Source organism: Micropterus dolomieu, linkage group LG22, assembly GCF_021292245.1.
Source record: "Micropterus dolomieu isolate WLL.071019.BEF.003 ecotype Adirondacks linkage group LG22, ASM2129224v1, whole genome shotgun sequence".
NCBI lineage: Eukaryota > Metazoa > Chordata > Actinopteri > Centrarchiformes > Centrarchidae > Micropterus > Micropterus dolomieu.
The window spans coordinates 31207427-31222539 of NC_060171.1; the positions used below are offsets into that span (position 1 = coordinate 31207427).

General features: G+C 43.3%; 1 protein-coding gene across 5 annotated transcripts in view; it reads left to right on the top strand.

Moving 5' to 3' along the window:
* arntl1a (aryl hydrocarbon receptor nuclear translocator-like 1a) overlaps positions 1-13590 on the top strand; it is a 32082-nt gene extending 18492 nt beyond the window's left edge. For 4 of the 5 annotated variants that reach the window (XM_046037071.1, XM_046037070.1, XM_046037073.1 and 1 more), the window contains 16 exons: positions 1162-1182; positions 1413-1445; positions 2460-2489; positions 3094-3251; positions 3628-3707; positions 3989-4081; positions 4547-4664; positions 5373-5522; positions 8872-9118; positions 10153-10259; positions 10342-10492; positions 10585-10664; positions 10770-10881; positions 11494-11587; positions 12211-12304; positions 12397-13590. In XM_046037071.1, coding sequence (XP_045893027.1) covers positions 1162-1182; positions 1413-1445; positions 2460-2489; positions 3094-3251; positions 3628-3707; positions 3989-4081; positions 4547-4664; positions 5373-5522; positions 8872-9118; positions 10153-10259; positions 10342-10492; positions 10585-10664; positions 10770-10881; positions 11494-11587; positions 12211-12304; positions 12397-12554 — 1726 coding nt within the window. In that variant the 3' untranslated portion in view covers positions 12555-13590. The remainder of the gene's footprint in view (positions 1-1161; positions 1183-1412; positions 1446-2459; positions 2490-3093; positions 3252-3627; positions 3708-3988; positions 4082-4546; positions 4665-5372; positions 5523-8871; positions 9119-10152; positions 10260-10341; positions 10493-10584; positions 10665-10769; positions 10882-11493; positions 11588-12210; positions 12305-12396) is intronic. The other variant, XM_046037072.1, reaches the window with a different exon arrangement.
* The last annotated feature ends 1523 nt before the right edge of the window (positions 13591-15113 follow it).

Here is a 15113-nt window from a genome sequence, read left to right on the forward strand (position 1 = left end):
TGGAGTCTGTTTCTGACTGTTTGAGCAGACACATGCACATTTGTGGCCTGCTGGAGGTCATTTTGCAGGGCTCTGGCAGTGCTCCTCCTGCTCCTCCTCGCACAAAGGCGGAGGTAGCGGTCCTGCTGCTGGGTTGTTGCCCTCCTACGGCCTGCTCCACGTCTCCTGATGTACTGGTCTGTCTCCTGGTAGCGCCTCCGTGCTCTGGACACTACGCTGACAGACACAGCAAACCTTCTTGCCACAGCTCGCATTGATGTGCCATCCTGGATGAGCTGCGCTACCTCAGCCACTTGTGTGGGTTGTAGACTCCGTCTCATGCTACCACTAGAGTGAAAGCACCGCCAGCAATCAAAAGTGACCAAAACATCAGCCAGGAAGCACAGGAACTGAGAAGTGGTCTGTGGTCACCACCTGCAGAACCACTCCTTTATTGGGGGTGTCTTGCTAATTGCCTATAATTTCACCTGTTGTTGATTCCATTTGCACAACAGCATGTGAAATTGATTGTCAATCAGTGTTGCTTCCTAAGTGGACAGTTTAACAGGAGTGTGATTGACTTGGAGTTACATTGTGTTGTTTAAGTGTTCACATCACATTAAATTGACTATCATCGTATGTGTGAGTCAGAGAACAATTCAAACAGTATCAAAAAATTAGTTGTCTCTTGCCTTTGATTACCGTACATATTTTTTCCGAAGTAAGGTCCCATGGTGGTCCACCGGAAGAGGAGGAATGTAGGCTCTCTAGAGAGAGGAAAAAAATAAGGAAGGAGGGGAAGAAATATTGACATGTGAATGAGGATGAAAACCAAGAAAGGAAAGTGAAGAAGAAAAGGGCAACAAGCAAATGACAAAGAAAGAAAGTAGGGGACACGGAATGCAGCGAGGAAAGAGAAAGAAAGAAAACAACAGAAATTAAAAGGAAGGCAGACTACGCAGCATTTCTGGCCTCATTAACCTCACGGCTGATTGTAGAGAACCAAAGTTTACAATCTGTTAATGACTCCTGTAATAGTTTTGACAGTCACAGTCCCAATAAGAATGTGTGTACTATTTAAACAGAGTCAGTGTTGCTTTTTACACACGACACATTAGAAATGAACTTTCATCAATACCTAGGTGACAGAAACTAATTTAATTAATTTGTGTTTCTTTGCAGAATTGATGGCTTCTCATTTGAGTAAGTTCAAACATGACTCGATGTTAATGGATTTAGCACAACTTTTAATTTATCAAAATCTGAAATGTCAATGACCCGCAATTGATTTTGCAGCATGAAATATTGAACAGAAATAAATCTCCTGAACCCAGTCAACCCTTGTGCCTAAAAGCAGTCTGAAGTGTTGCGGTTATTTGAATGTTCTCTGATGTTCCTGTTGAAATGAATATCTCCGGTCTTTTCCTCCTCAGTGACATGGACCCAGACAAAGATAAACTAGGAAGGTAAGCAGGCATCATTACCACCGAGCCTCTTTAATCTTCAGCATTGTTGTATTTACTGTAGTCGTATCTTGTTTCCTGCTGCTGAAATGATCCAGTTTTCCCTTTTTATTTCCCTGTTTAAAGTGTTGGTTCACCACATATTTCTCACATACATCTGATATCTATCAAAGCAAATAGTTTTGGTTTTATTTTTCCAATGTCCATCTCTTGAGATGTCTGACAGCACACCAATACAGTGAAGGTGATTTTGTTTGTGGTGCTCACAGGGTTGGAAAATGGCATTTAAACTTTTTGACAGCAGCATCTCTTTCTAGAAAATCTCTTTCCTGGTCAGTCTTTGTCGGTCCATGCAAACAATATATTATACATATATATTGTAATATAGCGAAAATATCCATTCTGCAGCTAAAGTGCTGGTGTGGACGGAGATCGCTTTTGATTTAAAACTCCTCCATTTTAAAACAAAAAGGTAGCAGTGTGGGTGTAGCCTGATTAATTAATAGACCTCACTGTCAACCACTGGACCTGTTTTTTATTCTGTCTAGAGGTAAATTAAATTTGGATGAACCAAGACTTAAAGTTGAGCTAAAAAGAGGAACTGGAATTCTCAATTCTGTAAATGTAATTCTTCTTTTAATGTGGTCAGATCAGGAAAATCAAGAAGTACTTGTTTGTGGGTGGGGTGGAAATTCTCCTCATTGTTACACTTTTACATAACTGTGTGTGTGAGAGAGTGTGAAGAGGTCTAATCTAAACGACGTCATATTTGTATTACATCAGTCATCAGATTGAACAGTCAGATATAACCCCAGAGCATTACCCTTGTTGCATAAGCTTTGTCGCTGTGTAAACCAGCAAATGAGGTTGGTTATAGAACCTGGGAGGTTAGCCTCCCTTTCCCTTCCTCGCTCTTTAAAATACCTCCTGTTCCATAAAGTTTAACCTCAAACCTCGAAGGTAATTCTGTCTGAAACATTCCCCTTTAGTCTCTAATATTTCTGTTTGTCTTTACAGTGACCAACAGGGCCGGATTAAGAATGCCAGGTACAAAACTCTCTCTCTCTCTCCCCCCTCTCCCCCTGCCTTCTAATCTCTCTTACATGAATTAAATGTCGCTCTGTCTGATTGGGGACAGAGAGAGCTTTGTGTACGTTGATAATAAGAAACTTTATACATTGAAGTGTATACATCCGAGCATTATGGGAGACTAAGAGACTGTAAGAGCATCCCTAATGGCTAATGACGAGCTCTCTTTCTCTTACGTGGAAAGAATTCTCCCTTTTAGAAGCAGCTAGTGAGGGCAGTACAGATGAGTTGGATAGACCCTCGGATGTGTTCTTACAGCCCTGAAGGGGTAAAAAATGGCATTTCATCTTTAGAGAGCAGTGTTTTCGTAGCGGTGAGCTAGCTGATTTATACCATGTTAGATAAGACCTAATCCGCAGCGCAAGAATGCAGCCCATTGAAGGATAACATGCCTGATCTTGCATTCCTGCTGCGGGCCGGTTCAGGGTTCCGTTTTTGTGGTGAAATGATTTTTGCCAATATTTCTTTTTATTAGGATTGATGCCAGCAAGATGGGAAAAGGGAGAGAATAATCAGCGTCAACATCACGGTCCGTTAATGTCTGGTGCTTCTTCTTCCACAGAGAGGCTCACAGCCAGATCGAGAAGCGTCGCAGGGACAAGATGAACAGTTTCATCGACGAGCTGGCGTCACTCGTGCCCACCTGTAACGCCATGTCCCGCAAGCTAGACAAGCTGACGGTCCTCCGCATGGCTGTCCAGCACATGAAGACACTCAGAGGTTAGGATGAACTACGAGAGTGGCTCAGTGGATGAGGGTATAGTTAGGCTGTGTAATGTGCTACTGTAAATACAAACTGGATCAGAGCTAGAGATGAATCAGGGAGTGGATTAACAAAAACAAGAACATTTAAATATGTCATCTTCACTATGGATTGAGAATTGACTGACAGAACGATTATAACAAAGCCCTGTTCTCCTGTAAATTTTTTTTTTTTTGTTAGTTGAAGAAGATAATATGTTGTGATCGCTTGATCTTTGGGCAGAGATGTAGTTGCTTTCACTCAAGGAGGACTACAAGCTGTGTGAGCTGTTACATGTACAGGTACAGTCTGAATACCTGCAGGTGTGAGTAGTGTGTTTACTGCTGTGTGCAGGTGCAGCCAACCCGTACACAGAGGCCAACTACAAGCCTTCCTTTCTCTCAGATGATGAACTGAAGCACTTGATACTAAGGGTGAGTGTTTTTTTTTTTTTTATAAATGATTAGGTGTTCAACACTTAATAATACACAGTGTAAGGGGTACATACACTTAGTACTCATTTTTATCCTTAATCCCCAGGTCTTGTCTACTAATTTTGGTACTGAAATCATCAAGCTATATATTATAGAGCTCAATCATTCTCTATTACCTAATAGAACATCCTAATTTCTAAATAATTCATATTTTAGTCATCATATTTCTTAAGAAGGCCCCATATTTATTCCAGTGTTTGTTTTCTGTGTTTGATATGCAGGCTGCTGATGGTTTCCTGTTTGTGGTTGGTTGTGACCGTGGAAAGATCCTCTTTGTTTCTGAATCAGTCTACAAGATTCTCAACTACAGCCAGGTATGCTGACAGCATTTGTGCTTTGGCGAAAAAAGGGACACAAAAGGCTGGTGTTTATCTGAATTTGAGGCATTTTAGGTTCTAGTTAAAGCCACTCAGTCCACAAAGGACTTACAGTGTGTTTCATATTTTACACATTTTCTGTTTTTTTGTTAGTCACTCTGCAAATTAAGCAGCTCACAGTGGTGACCTTTTTATTTCCTGAAAAGAAGAGAAGGATTCTCACAAGTCAGCAGAATTTCAGCAACATGAATAATTTAATTCAAAACGTTGTTACTTGAGTTGAAAATTCTGTCTGTGTCAGCTGTTCAGTTTTAAATTAAAGATTTAAGTTACTTTGCAGTTTTCCAGAAAAGCTGCCAGATGAAATTATTAAAGGAGGATTAGAAGTAGTAATAGCAGTTTTAGGTTTTCTGCCTCTATTCTCTCTTTATCTCACACTCACATGTCACTCGCTGTCTCCAGAACGACCTTATAGGTCAGAGCCTGTTTGACTACCTTCACCCCAAGGACATTGCCAAGGTCAAAGAGCAGCTGTCCTCTTCCGATACGGCCCCACGAGAGCGGCTCATTGACGCTAAAAGTAAGCAAGTCCAAATAAACTTTATCCACTGTGAAAGAATCAGGAGTCTGGCTGATGTTGTTTTCTTCATCTTAATCTGTTGTGTCATTATGATACCGGGGAAACTGTAGCTGACAGCAAACTCAAGGCTGCCTTATGACTTCAGCAAAAATACTTAGAGTGAATTTCAGCACCTGCTTGTGTTGTCTGTTGGTTGAATGGTGTCTTTTTAAAATGCTATAGCGCTGTTTTGTTTACAAGACTTAAAGCAATGTTAGCACAGTTTTGAGATAACTGTTGTTGTGATTTGGCGCTTTTTAAATAAAATTAAATTGAGTTTACATTTTGTGTCAAAAAATACCTCTGCTAGTGTAGCCAAAGATTCACCTTCTGGTACAAGAGATGTATAATGATGAAGATAAATATGTCAAGGGAATGGTGCAATATGTAGCCCTCTGTATAGAGGACCAACAGTGGTACATTTTCTTAATGGAAAAATTGGTGAAATGGGCATCATTCAAGACTTGAATTTGGCTGCTGGAGTGTCAGGCTGATGGATGGATTATTAGGCTGATGAATTAATAGAATTTTAGACAGGCGTTTTAGTTTCCAACATTGCAACAGTAAAAATATTATTTTGAAGGCTTCTGATGAGAAATTATTTAAATTGTAACCAAATGTTATATAGTATTGATGCTATGTCAACTGTTTGTATGTGTGCATGTGCAGCTGGTCTTCCAGTGAAGACAGACATCACCCCCGGCCCATCTAGACTCTGTTCTGGAGCCAGACGGTCGTTTTTCTGCAGGATGAAGTGCAACAGGCCCTCTGTCAAAGTAGAGGATAAAGACTTTCCCTCCACCTGCTCTAAGAAAAAAGGTACAGTAGTGTTCTCTTAAAACATCTTCCAATAAATGGCACCAACAATCCCCCCCTTTCCCTGCCTCTCCTGTCAGCCCCTCATGAAGCAGCTCTGTGCTGCTCAAAGCATCTCGTTTTGTTCTTTCACCCCATTTCAGCTTTGAGTGTCAATCAAGGGCTATTCTCTACCTTCTCTACCTCTAGTCCTTATTTCCTGGCGTTCCTCTTTCTGTTTTTAGAGGCACATCCTTATTAGAACCCGGACTCACACCTCAGTTAGCATGAAAGCATCACCATTACACAACCAAGGAAGTTGACCTCTCTAGTGCATTTATACATTTATTTACTCACCGTTTATTTGAGTAAACTGGCCTGTCAAAAACAAAATATTTCACACAGTACCGCCAGTCACGCTATTTATGGCTGTTAAGCCGTTGAATGTTTTGACTTCGCTCTTCTGACTGGAGCCAAACTGTGACGTCAAAGCAGGCATTTTAAAAGGTAACGGCTTACATCCTATCCTGTGATGTCAAATAAAATGAATGATCAGTGGTATTTCTATTTCTAGTAGGTTATTTCTTATTTAACCATTTTAATTCTACTTCATTCTCTACCTTATTTTAGTGTTTACTCCCTACTTAAATCTGCTCACATTGCTTTTCCCTTCAGTTCTCACACACCTACACCTCTGGTCTCTTAACAGCAAACACCTCACCTTGACTCTGTTTCTCCCTCCCTGTATGTGTCGATCAAAACCAACGTGGCACCGAATGACATCTGCACTGCTGTGTTCACTGTTGCTTTACCTGGTCCGTACTTATATCCATAAAATATCCATTGTGTCCAATTGTTGTGATGCAATACCGGATAACAACTCCCTCTGTGTTTCTCTTCAAAATCCTGAAATGGGTCGCCAAATATACTTCGGGGCCCACTCAAGTAGGGTCTGCATGTGGGGAAACACTGGCTTACATATAGTTCATGTCACTCTGTCGCCGTTAATTGTTTACACCGGGTACCTAAAATGCTGCAAAACAAATGATTTAAAAGTGGTGTAGGCATCTTCTATGCTAATTTCACCCTCACACTCCACCATGCTATATTATGAGACAATGAGAAATATCAGCACGAGATCTCATCACACCCCGAGTAAGCACCCAGAGTCAGCTCTGCACACGATGATTTTCAGCAGTGATGAATGTAGCAGAAACACTGATTTTGGGATGGGGACACAACATGTCGGAAGATTGAAAGTTTAAGATTCTGGGTGCATTGAAAGAAAGCCTTCACTCCGTCTCAATGCATTGATGGACTGTCCTGGCAAATGGTAACATACAGGGAATTCTGAATTAAACACAGTCAACAGTAAATTTCCTCTGTTGCAGTAGTACAGCTTCATAGTGTTTGAACTACTTCGGTTATTTAAACAGCAATCGGACGTCTCTTGTAGTTACTCTGTACACGACTGAAGTGTCAGTTGAGCCATTATGCGTTCGGCTCCATCCTGAATTATTCAGATCGTGAACTCGTGGACTGCTATGACTGTTCGGGAGCACTTCCTCTTTCAGTCCAGCGGATTGCGTCATCCGTACTGCAGTGGCCTGAGAGCAGATGAAACATATGGCTGCATGTCGTCCTGCTTTGTTTACACTCCAGTTCCCCCCCATCAGTGTCTTTATAGTCAGAAGAACATTTGCAGGCCATTCAAGCACAGTCACGCAACCCAGATCAGCTGTGTCACCGCTCATGTTGAATTTTTTAGTGTTTAGCTAAATATTTCATACAGACATTCTCCCTCTGATGTCAGGCTTCATGTTTCAAAGTGGGGAAAAAATTTACTTCATTTAATACGGTATAAAAAAGAAAAGTGTGTCCGGTTATGAAAAGTGTTATTTAAAGAGAAAGCTACTCAGGAAAGACCACAGCCCCAGCTTGATTAGCTGCTATACTTCAGTCCTGCAGAACCACCAAGATGGCTGTCAAAGAGTTACCTTTAGTAAGTCTTCCACATACAGTACATGTGAGACACTGTTAAAACTCTAGTCCAGAAATCCTCCAGCGCCGGGTGCCCAGATTCCTGCATCTTAGACAAGTTTTTCTCTATTCCTGAAGAAAAATTATACCAACTCGCAGCTGATGCAATGAAGCCCATGAAGTTCTCTAAGGCTACGTCCACACTAATACGTTTTCATTTTAAAACCGTGTTTTAAAACCAAAACTCTCTCTTTACACACAAATTCTTTGAGCACTGTTTAAGAAATAATCTCCGTCCATATTAACACGCCTGAAAACGTTTATCACATGACCATTCACCTGCACTGGGCATGTACGTGCCAGTGTGAACAGGAAGCAGATTGTCTGCTCTAATGGCGAAAAGTAAGACCAGAGGTTTCTTTGCTCGGACTGACGACGAGGTGGGCCTGTTACTGAAAGTAACGCTTGAACAAAAGGCGGACGTGTTGAGGCTGACGCAGGGGTCACGTGATAGGGGCGTGACAAATCTGGGAAGAACACACATAGTGACTGATGTGAACCAAAGGGGAAGCCAACGTGGGTGTCTTTATCATTGTTTTCAAATGTATCAGTTTCCGCCCATCCACATTAAAACCAAATGCTAAAACACGGTCAGCAGCATTTCCAAAAGTGTTGCACATGCTAGGCGTAAATGTAGCAAGTCATGCCTTTTTTAAAGAAAATGAAGGAGATTAAACTATCGGCCCTAAAACGGTCCCTTTAATTACTGACTGTAAAGGCAGTAATTTATTGGTACATTGGAGTTGAACCTAATCTGAGCATTTTCCTATTGACTTCCTGTTTACCTCAGCACATGGTGAAGGTTATTTCCTTTGTGAAGGCAGCCTTTTCCACCAGGGAAGATTGTTACTCTCCACAGTACAGTGGTTGTGAAGTGACACATGAATCATGAATATCTTATTTAGTGGAATGAACAATTGAGCCGTCACGTGTTTATGGATTAAGGATGGGTTCCTATAATGTCAGAATGCATTAAACAGAAGTGACTGGGCCAGTATTTGCTGTCTTTCATGTTCATGCAGTTTGTGTTTTCATCTCATCTGTTTTCAATGATTTTAAATCGGGAAATGTCTCAGTAGATTTAAACAGCATCAACATTTTTTTTTTTATATGTGGCTTTCTGGGTCTTGTTTTACAAAAGTTTTAGATGTGGTCAACCAATCAGAGCTGGTTTTATAGTCATGAAGAAACCCCTGTCAGGTTCAGTTTACTGAACCGTAAGAATCTATCATCATCCCCCCAGCATGGGGGTGGCATCCCGCTAAAATGGTCCCAGTCCATTTCCAATTATACCCTCTAACAATGACTCTCTCCCCACTCCTCCTCTTTGCAGCGGACCGCAAGAGCTTCTGCACCATCCACAGCACGGGCTACTTGAAGAGCTGGCCGCCCACCAAGATGGGTCTCGACGAGGACAACGAGCCCGACAACGAGGGCTGTAACCTGAGCTGCCTGGTGGCCATTGGCCGCCTGCACCCCCACATAGTCCCCCAACCCAGCCTGGCAGACATCAGGGTAAAGCCCACAGAGTACGTCTCCCGGCACGCCATCGACGGCAAATTCGTCTTCGTTGACCAGAGGTGAGATGCAAAAAAAAACAAACAACAAATGCACGGGGGAGCATTCAGCAGGGTTTATCAAAGTGAGACTAAGGTTTCTGTGAAGATTCTCATCCAGATCATAGTTCAACCAGGTCCACAAGTGACCACAAGTGGATCCGGCTGTATTTATTGTACATAAGAAAGGTGTCATTAGGACTGAAGGACACAGAGGCTAAAATAAGGAGCTGTTGGTGCTGAACTGGTTTAGTACCTCGACTTTGACAAGTACTATTCCTCCTTGTTGGTGACATGGGCTTTACTCCTGTCAAAGACTCCACAAACTCCATAACAGGTTTACTCTGACTCTCCCCTGCATCAGCTGTCCATTTCTCCTGATGCTGCAGAAGGAAAAACTAAAACCCACTGTCGGTGTACAAATCACGTGACTGTCCTTATTTATTCCCCCTCCACCCTTTCATGTCTCACTGACTTAATTTCCAGAGTGGAACAACAAGCTTTCACGCAGACCTCTGACAGTTCAGTGTTATTGGATGACATTCAAATGACAAATGTACCATCTGGCAATTCATTAATGCAGAAAATGAAATGCTGCTAATCATCTGTTAATCAGAACTGATTAGATTAGTCCCGTACAGATGTACAACTTGTTCATGTTAGGAATTCTGCATTTAAAGGGCAGTTCTAATTAGCTAGATATTTTATCTTTCCACCCACTGCCACTGGAGCGCTTCTACCGTTGCAATTATAGTTGGCTTTGATAAATTTACCACAATGTTCTTGAAAATAAGTAGTCAGGATTTGTTGTGGGCCGAAAAAACGGGTTTATGTGCTGTGGCGTATACTGGGGGTTTGAAGTCGCTGTCTGTTCTAAATGACCTAAAGGCAACACCATGTCCTAAAATTGGAGTATGTAGCTGAGCTTTAATGTATGCTGACCGTAAAAAATAAATTGCTGCAGATCAATATGTTCGCTTTCTTCCACTGTTTTGAGGAGCCCCACACGAGCAGCTGCAAGTAAACACAGCCTTTCTTCTGTCTTTCTGTCCCTCCAGGGCCACAGCCATCCTAGCCTACCTGCCCCAGGAGCTGCTGGGAACGTCCTTCTACGAGTATTTCCACCAAGACGACATCGGCCACCTGGCAGAGTGCCACAGACAAGGTACCTGCTGGGTAGTGGCTGCCGCTGCAAGTTTTCAATATGTCTGTGTTTTTACTCACCGTGTTGATGGGTCTGTCCACAGTGCTGCAGATGAGAGAGAAGATCAACACCAACTGTTACAAATTCAAGATCAAAGACGGCTCCTTCATCACGCTGAGGAGCCGATGGTTCAGCTTCATGAACCCCTGGACCAAGGATGTGGAGTACATCGTCTCCACCAACACTGTTGTCTCGTAAGTAGCCATGGGCGCTCACAACCTCTATAACTGATGACGCTCCACTGTGAAATATCAGAACATTCCCACGTGTGTGTTGATCTCTCCAGGTGTCCCATGATGGAAGGATCAGACTACCCTCAGTCTGCTGCCTCACCGCAGAGTATGGACAGTGTTCTCACCTCAGAGGGTAAAACACTACTTTAAACCGATGCACACCAGACCCTTACGTGTGATCGATCCAAAAACAGCATTTATTCTTCACTATAAATAAAATCTCCTTTTCCTGATTTAGTGGGCGGAGGAAGGAGGCCGCTGCAGACGGTCCCCGGCATCCCCGGTGGCACAAGAGCGGGAGCCGGCAAGATCGGACGCATGATTGCAGAGGAAGTGATGGAGATTCAGAGGTGAGAGCAGATGAAATTGACTTTTTTTTTTTTTTTTTTTTTAAATCCCAGAACTGAGGAAGGTAGGAAGAAGTCTGTTCACCCTCAACTGGACAGTCCCCATGGCCTAGTTTTTAATGTGAATGATGGTGAAAGAGGTGACACAGAGAGACGCTATGGTGAAATTTAGGAGATATCAGAAATAGAAGGCTTGCATGACATAAATTGTGCAGGACGTAGCCTTTTATGGAAATATTTGACATTTTCTGTATCAAATCACTTCTAATCATGACAAAACAAACAAATAGTTCAGTGTAAAATAGGACAGGGTGTTCACACTGCAGGCGCTCCGGCTCAGCTCTGAATCCTCCAGGCTAAGGATTACTCAGACAGCTGCTGTGGTGCCAAAAGTAAACCAGTTCTCTCCACTGGTAGATGTAATATCTGCTCATTGTCATGGCAACACTGACAAATTCCTGCACAAGTGTTAAAAATAAGTTGCATGTAGGTCACATGTCTAAGGATCTGGATGTTTGAACCTCTTATCCAAGTCGGAATGCAAAACCACGACCCGGTTGGGGAAATGCAAAATGTATTTGGGAATCACCGCAACCATCTGTGTGTGTCTATCAGGATCCGAGGGTCCTCCCCCTCCAGCTGTGGCTCCAGCCCTCTGAACATCACCAGCACCCCTCCACCTGACACCTGCTCTCCAGGGGGCAAGAAGGTAACACACACACACTGTTTTCCTTCATAAGGTTGGGGTTCAATAGCAATTTATCGAATGTGACGTCAGTATCCACTTTTGTCTGCTGAGAAAGGCAGAAACACTGCAGTTTTGAGCGGCAGCCTAATTAGTGTTCACTGACAATGAGATTAGCAGCAGAAGATATGAAAGGCTGATTAAATATGTAGCTGACACACTGGAATAACAGGTGTAGCCTTATTACTTTGCGCACCTTGTTATTCATGAACATCTTGCTTCAAATACTGGAGCTCCCAACTCAAAACTGCTATGTTAAATAGCTTAAACAGCAAGCCCGGCTCTGTGTAAAGGTAACAAATTGTATAAGCTCACTAATCAACACAATAATATGTCTTTTAATGTCCTTTTAATCTTTGAAAAAGCTGTAGTGTAAAGACGACAGGTTTGTTTTTACCAGAACAACAACAACAACCCAACAAGGTTGTGAAGGCTAGTGTTGGCTGGTGTTGAGAGAATCTGATGCATCTACGTGTAACACTGACATGTCCTTCTCATGTGCCTCAGGGTCCGTTCTTTGTGAAGCTCGGCTCAGGCTGACACTGATCTGTGTTCAAAGTAAACTGATATATGTGTCACGTCCCTAGATTCAGAACGGAGGCACACCCGAACTGCCGAGCACAGGGATCATTCCTGGACCTGATTCTGTGGGCTATCCCTACTCCAACCAGTCCATCATGAGTGAGTCAGACACAAACACAGAATATTTATGTTTGTTTGGGTGGCTTCTCCTTCCCAAACATCGTTTTCTCAACGACTCATCCTTCATTCAGGTGACAACTCCCACCTGAGCATAGACATCATGGACGATCCCGGTTCCAGCAGCCCCAGCAACGACGAGGCGGCCATGGCGGTCATCATGTCCCTGCTGGAGGCGGACGCTGGCCTGGGCGGCCCCGTTGACTTCAGCGACCTGCCTTGGCCTTTGTGAGGAAGTTTGAAGGGAGGAAGCGGAGGGAGGGAGTGTAGACTCCCTCAAGAGCCACTGATGGAGAGAGTTCAGTCAGGGGGAATTCTGGCTGCCATGTTTCCTGCCCTCCGTACACAACTACACTGAAAAAACATGTCAATCTTAACAAATGATTTTTTTTAATCAAGAAGGCTGCAAATACTGAAGATTTTTCCTTAAAGTACCACACACAAGGGGAGACGAGGCTCTCACTGCTGTTCGGATTACACTCCTACTTTTTGATTCATCATTCCCTGTAGGTGGACAAGTGACCCTCAATTTCACTGGAGCAGACAGAAGGATTTTTATATAAAAACCCTGCTCCCAGTGATGTGTTAAGATGATTCTTTTTGCAGTGTTAGTTGCCTGCAGACGAGGAGTTCCCTAACATTGCCACGGTGAGAGACCATTACTCCAACAGTAGTGCAGCGAATGGGATCTTAAGTTACAGGATTGCGGTGCTAAAGTGTCTGCTGACGGACTGAACTCTGTCTAACGGTGGCTCTGGTCCCGGTCATTGCCACATCAACGGCCGACCCCGAACCAACAAAGAACTCCTGAGGCGTTCAGACAGTGGTTGAAGTTTGATGTGGGATGGTGTTGGGCGGAGAGCGCTTGATTTCCGGCTCCTGCCGCAGCCTTCTCAGCATCTCTTAACTGTACGTTCAAGTCTCATCGTAGGATGTGGCTGTTTTAGCCAGCTGACCTCTAACATGGGACGCGACACACACAACAGTTATCCTCCGAAGATTTGCTTGGAAGATTCTAAGAGGTTCTTTATTCCCAAGCCGCAAAATTCCACAGGTGTATTTCAGTTCATTTAGGTAATGACAAAAGCCACCTAGCTGCTGTTTCCTTAACTAACTTGAATGTTTTCCTCACCAAATGATATTTTCCCAGAAGTGTAGAGCAGATTCTGTATTTTTCCATTAATTTTAAACACAACGGATCTGCGTAAAACTACTGCAGTACATCTGTAAGAAGTAAGCTGCGATCAATTAAAGCTGTCCAAAAAGAATACTCATAAAGCTCTTGCTGTTGCAGCCGGTGATGCATATGACCTGCTTGGTAGAGGTCTTCACGCGTCCAGAATGATCACCTAACCTGATGAGCGTAAATTAATTTAAACAAAAACACACAGACCTGAGCTGAAAGGGACATGAAGACACTCCAACCCGCTTCGACCTGATACTCAAATAGAGAGAACATCAACCCACGGAGAGCACTGATCCAACTCACTTCCTGCACGCATGAATGGCACGAAAAAGTTTACTGATTTGTCTCCAATTTATTTTGGATCATCCCCTCCGGCGTTTTTTTCCCCAGTGTGCTGTTGATGTACACTGTTCTCCAACAGTGCAATGCACAAAGGAAATGGAAGAACAGTTGACAACTAGAAAGAAATCTAAATGAATTGTAGATGGTGAAACAGCTCCAGGAACACTTCAAAAAGCAAAAAAGAACGCTTGTAGTTTGACATCCAACAGCTTAATTATTGTATAATTTCCTGCTAGTATAAAATGGCTTACTACTTTAATTTATTTTTTCTGTAGTATACTACTTTAGTTTTTTAGTATATAAGAAATCAGACTAACATAGTACATACTGTACACAGTGTCGGCCCTGTGATAGACGAGTCCAGGGTGTCCAGGCCGTTTTATCCTTTGGATGTACTTGATGATTATGACGCACCATGTGATCACTGGTGTCTGCTCAGATCCACATAGGCAATACAATGGACCCCTTCACAGCACAATGATTATCATTTGGACCCGGTTCAGTTATAGGAAACCGTCTGGACCCGTGAAGACCTCTACTGCTTTGTTCTACAGTGTGTGTGTGTGTGTGTGTGTGTGTGTGTTCTGCACATTTTAGCAGCAAAACCCTGTTGATGGCGATCACTCAGCAGGAGCAAAAAAAAAAAATGAAGCGCTGACGACTTTAGAGGCGGACTGTTATTGGGGGGGAAAGGCGGTTAATTGAATCTCGCGGGAGCAGCAGCTCAGTGTGCAGGTGTGCGATCGTGGCGGTTACGGCGCGCTCGATGTCTCTGCAGACATTTTCCAGTCTCAAAAGAGAGCAATTAAACTGCGAACCAAGACAATTCAAGTGCTCCTCCATGAGGAAACGTTCTTCACTGCCATTTTACTGAGGTCTGCTCCTCACACGCGGCTTTCTACAGGGGAACACATGCTGGCAGGCTAGTTAGCATCAGCTAAGGTAAAAAAAAATTGGTGGTCTGGGTCACAGGGTCTCCACCTGCTCATCTTCCCTCGACACCCATATGAAGCACTTAATAAGATGCAGTCAGACTGGCAGTCACTTAACGCTACTCCCTCAACAGGAGGGCTGACTCTGGATCAGTGTTCTGATTCAGCACAGGTCCTGAGAACGTATAGTTGTTTAATCCGGTGTCCTGTCGATTTATGCTACCTATCGAAATGTGCTACTTGCTCATGTTTATGAGCACACGAGGTGATCTAAGACGGCATAATATAGTATCCCCCCCCCCCCCCCCCCCCCCCCCCCCCCCCCCCACCC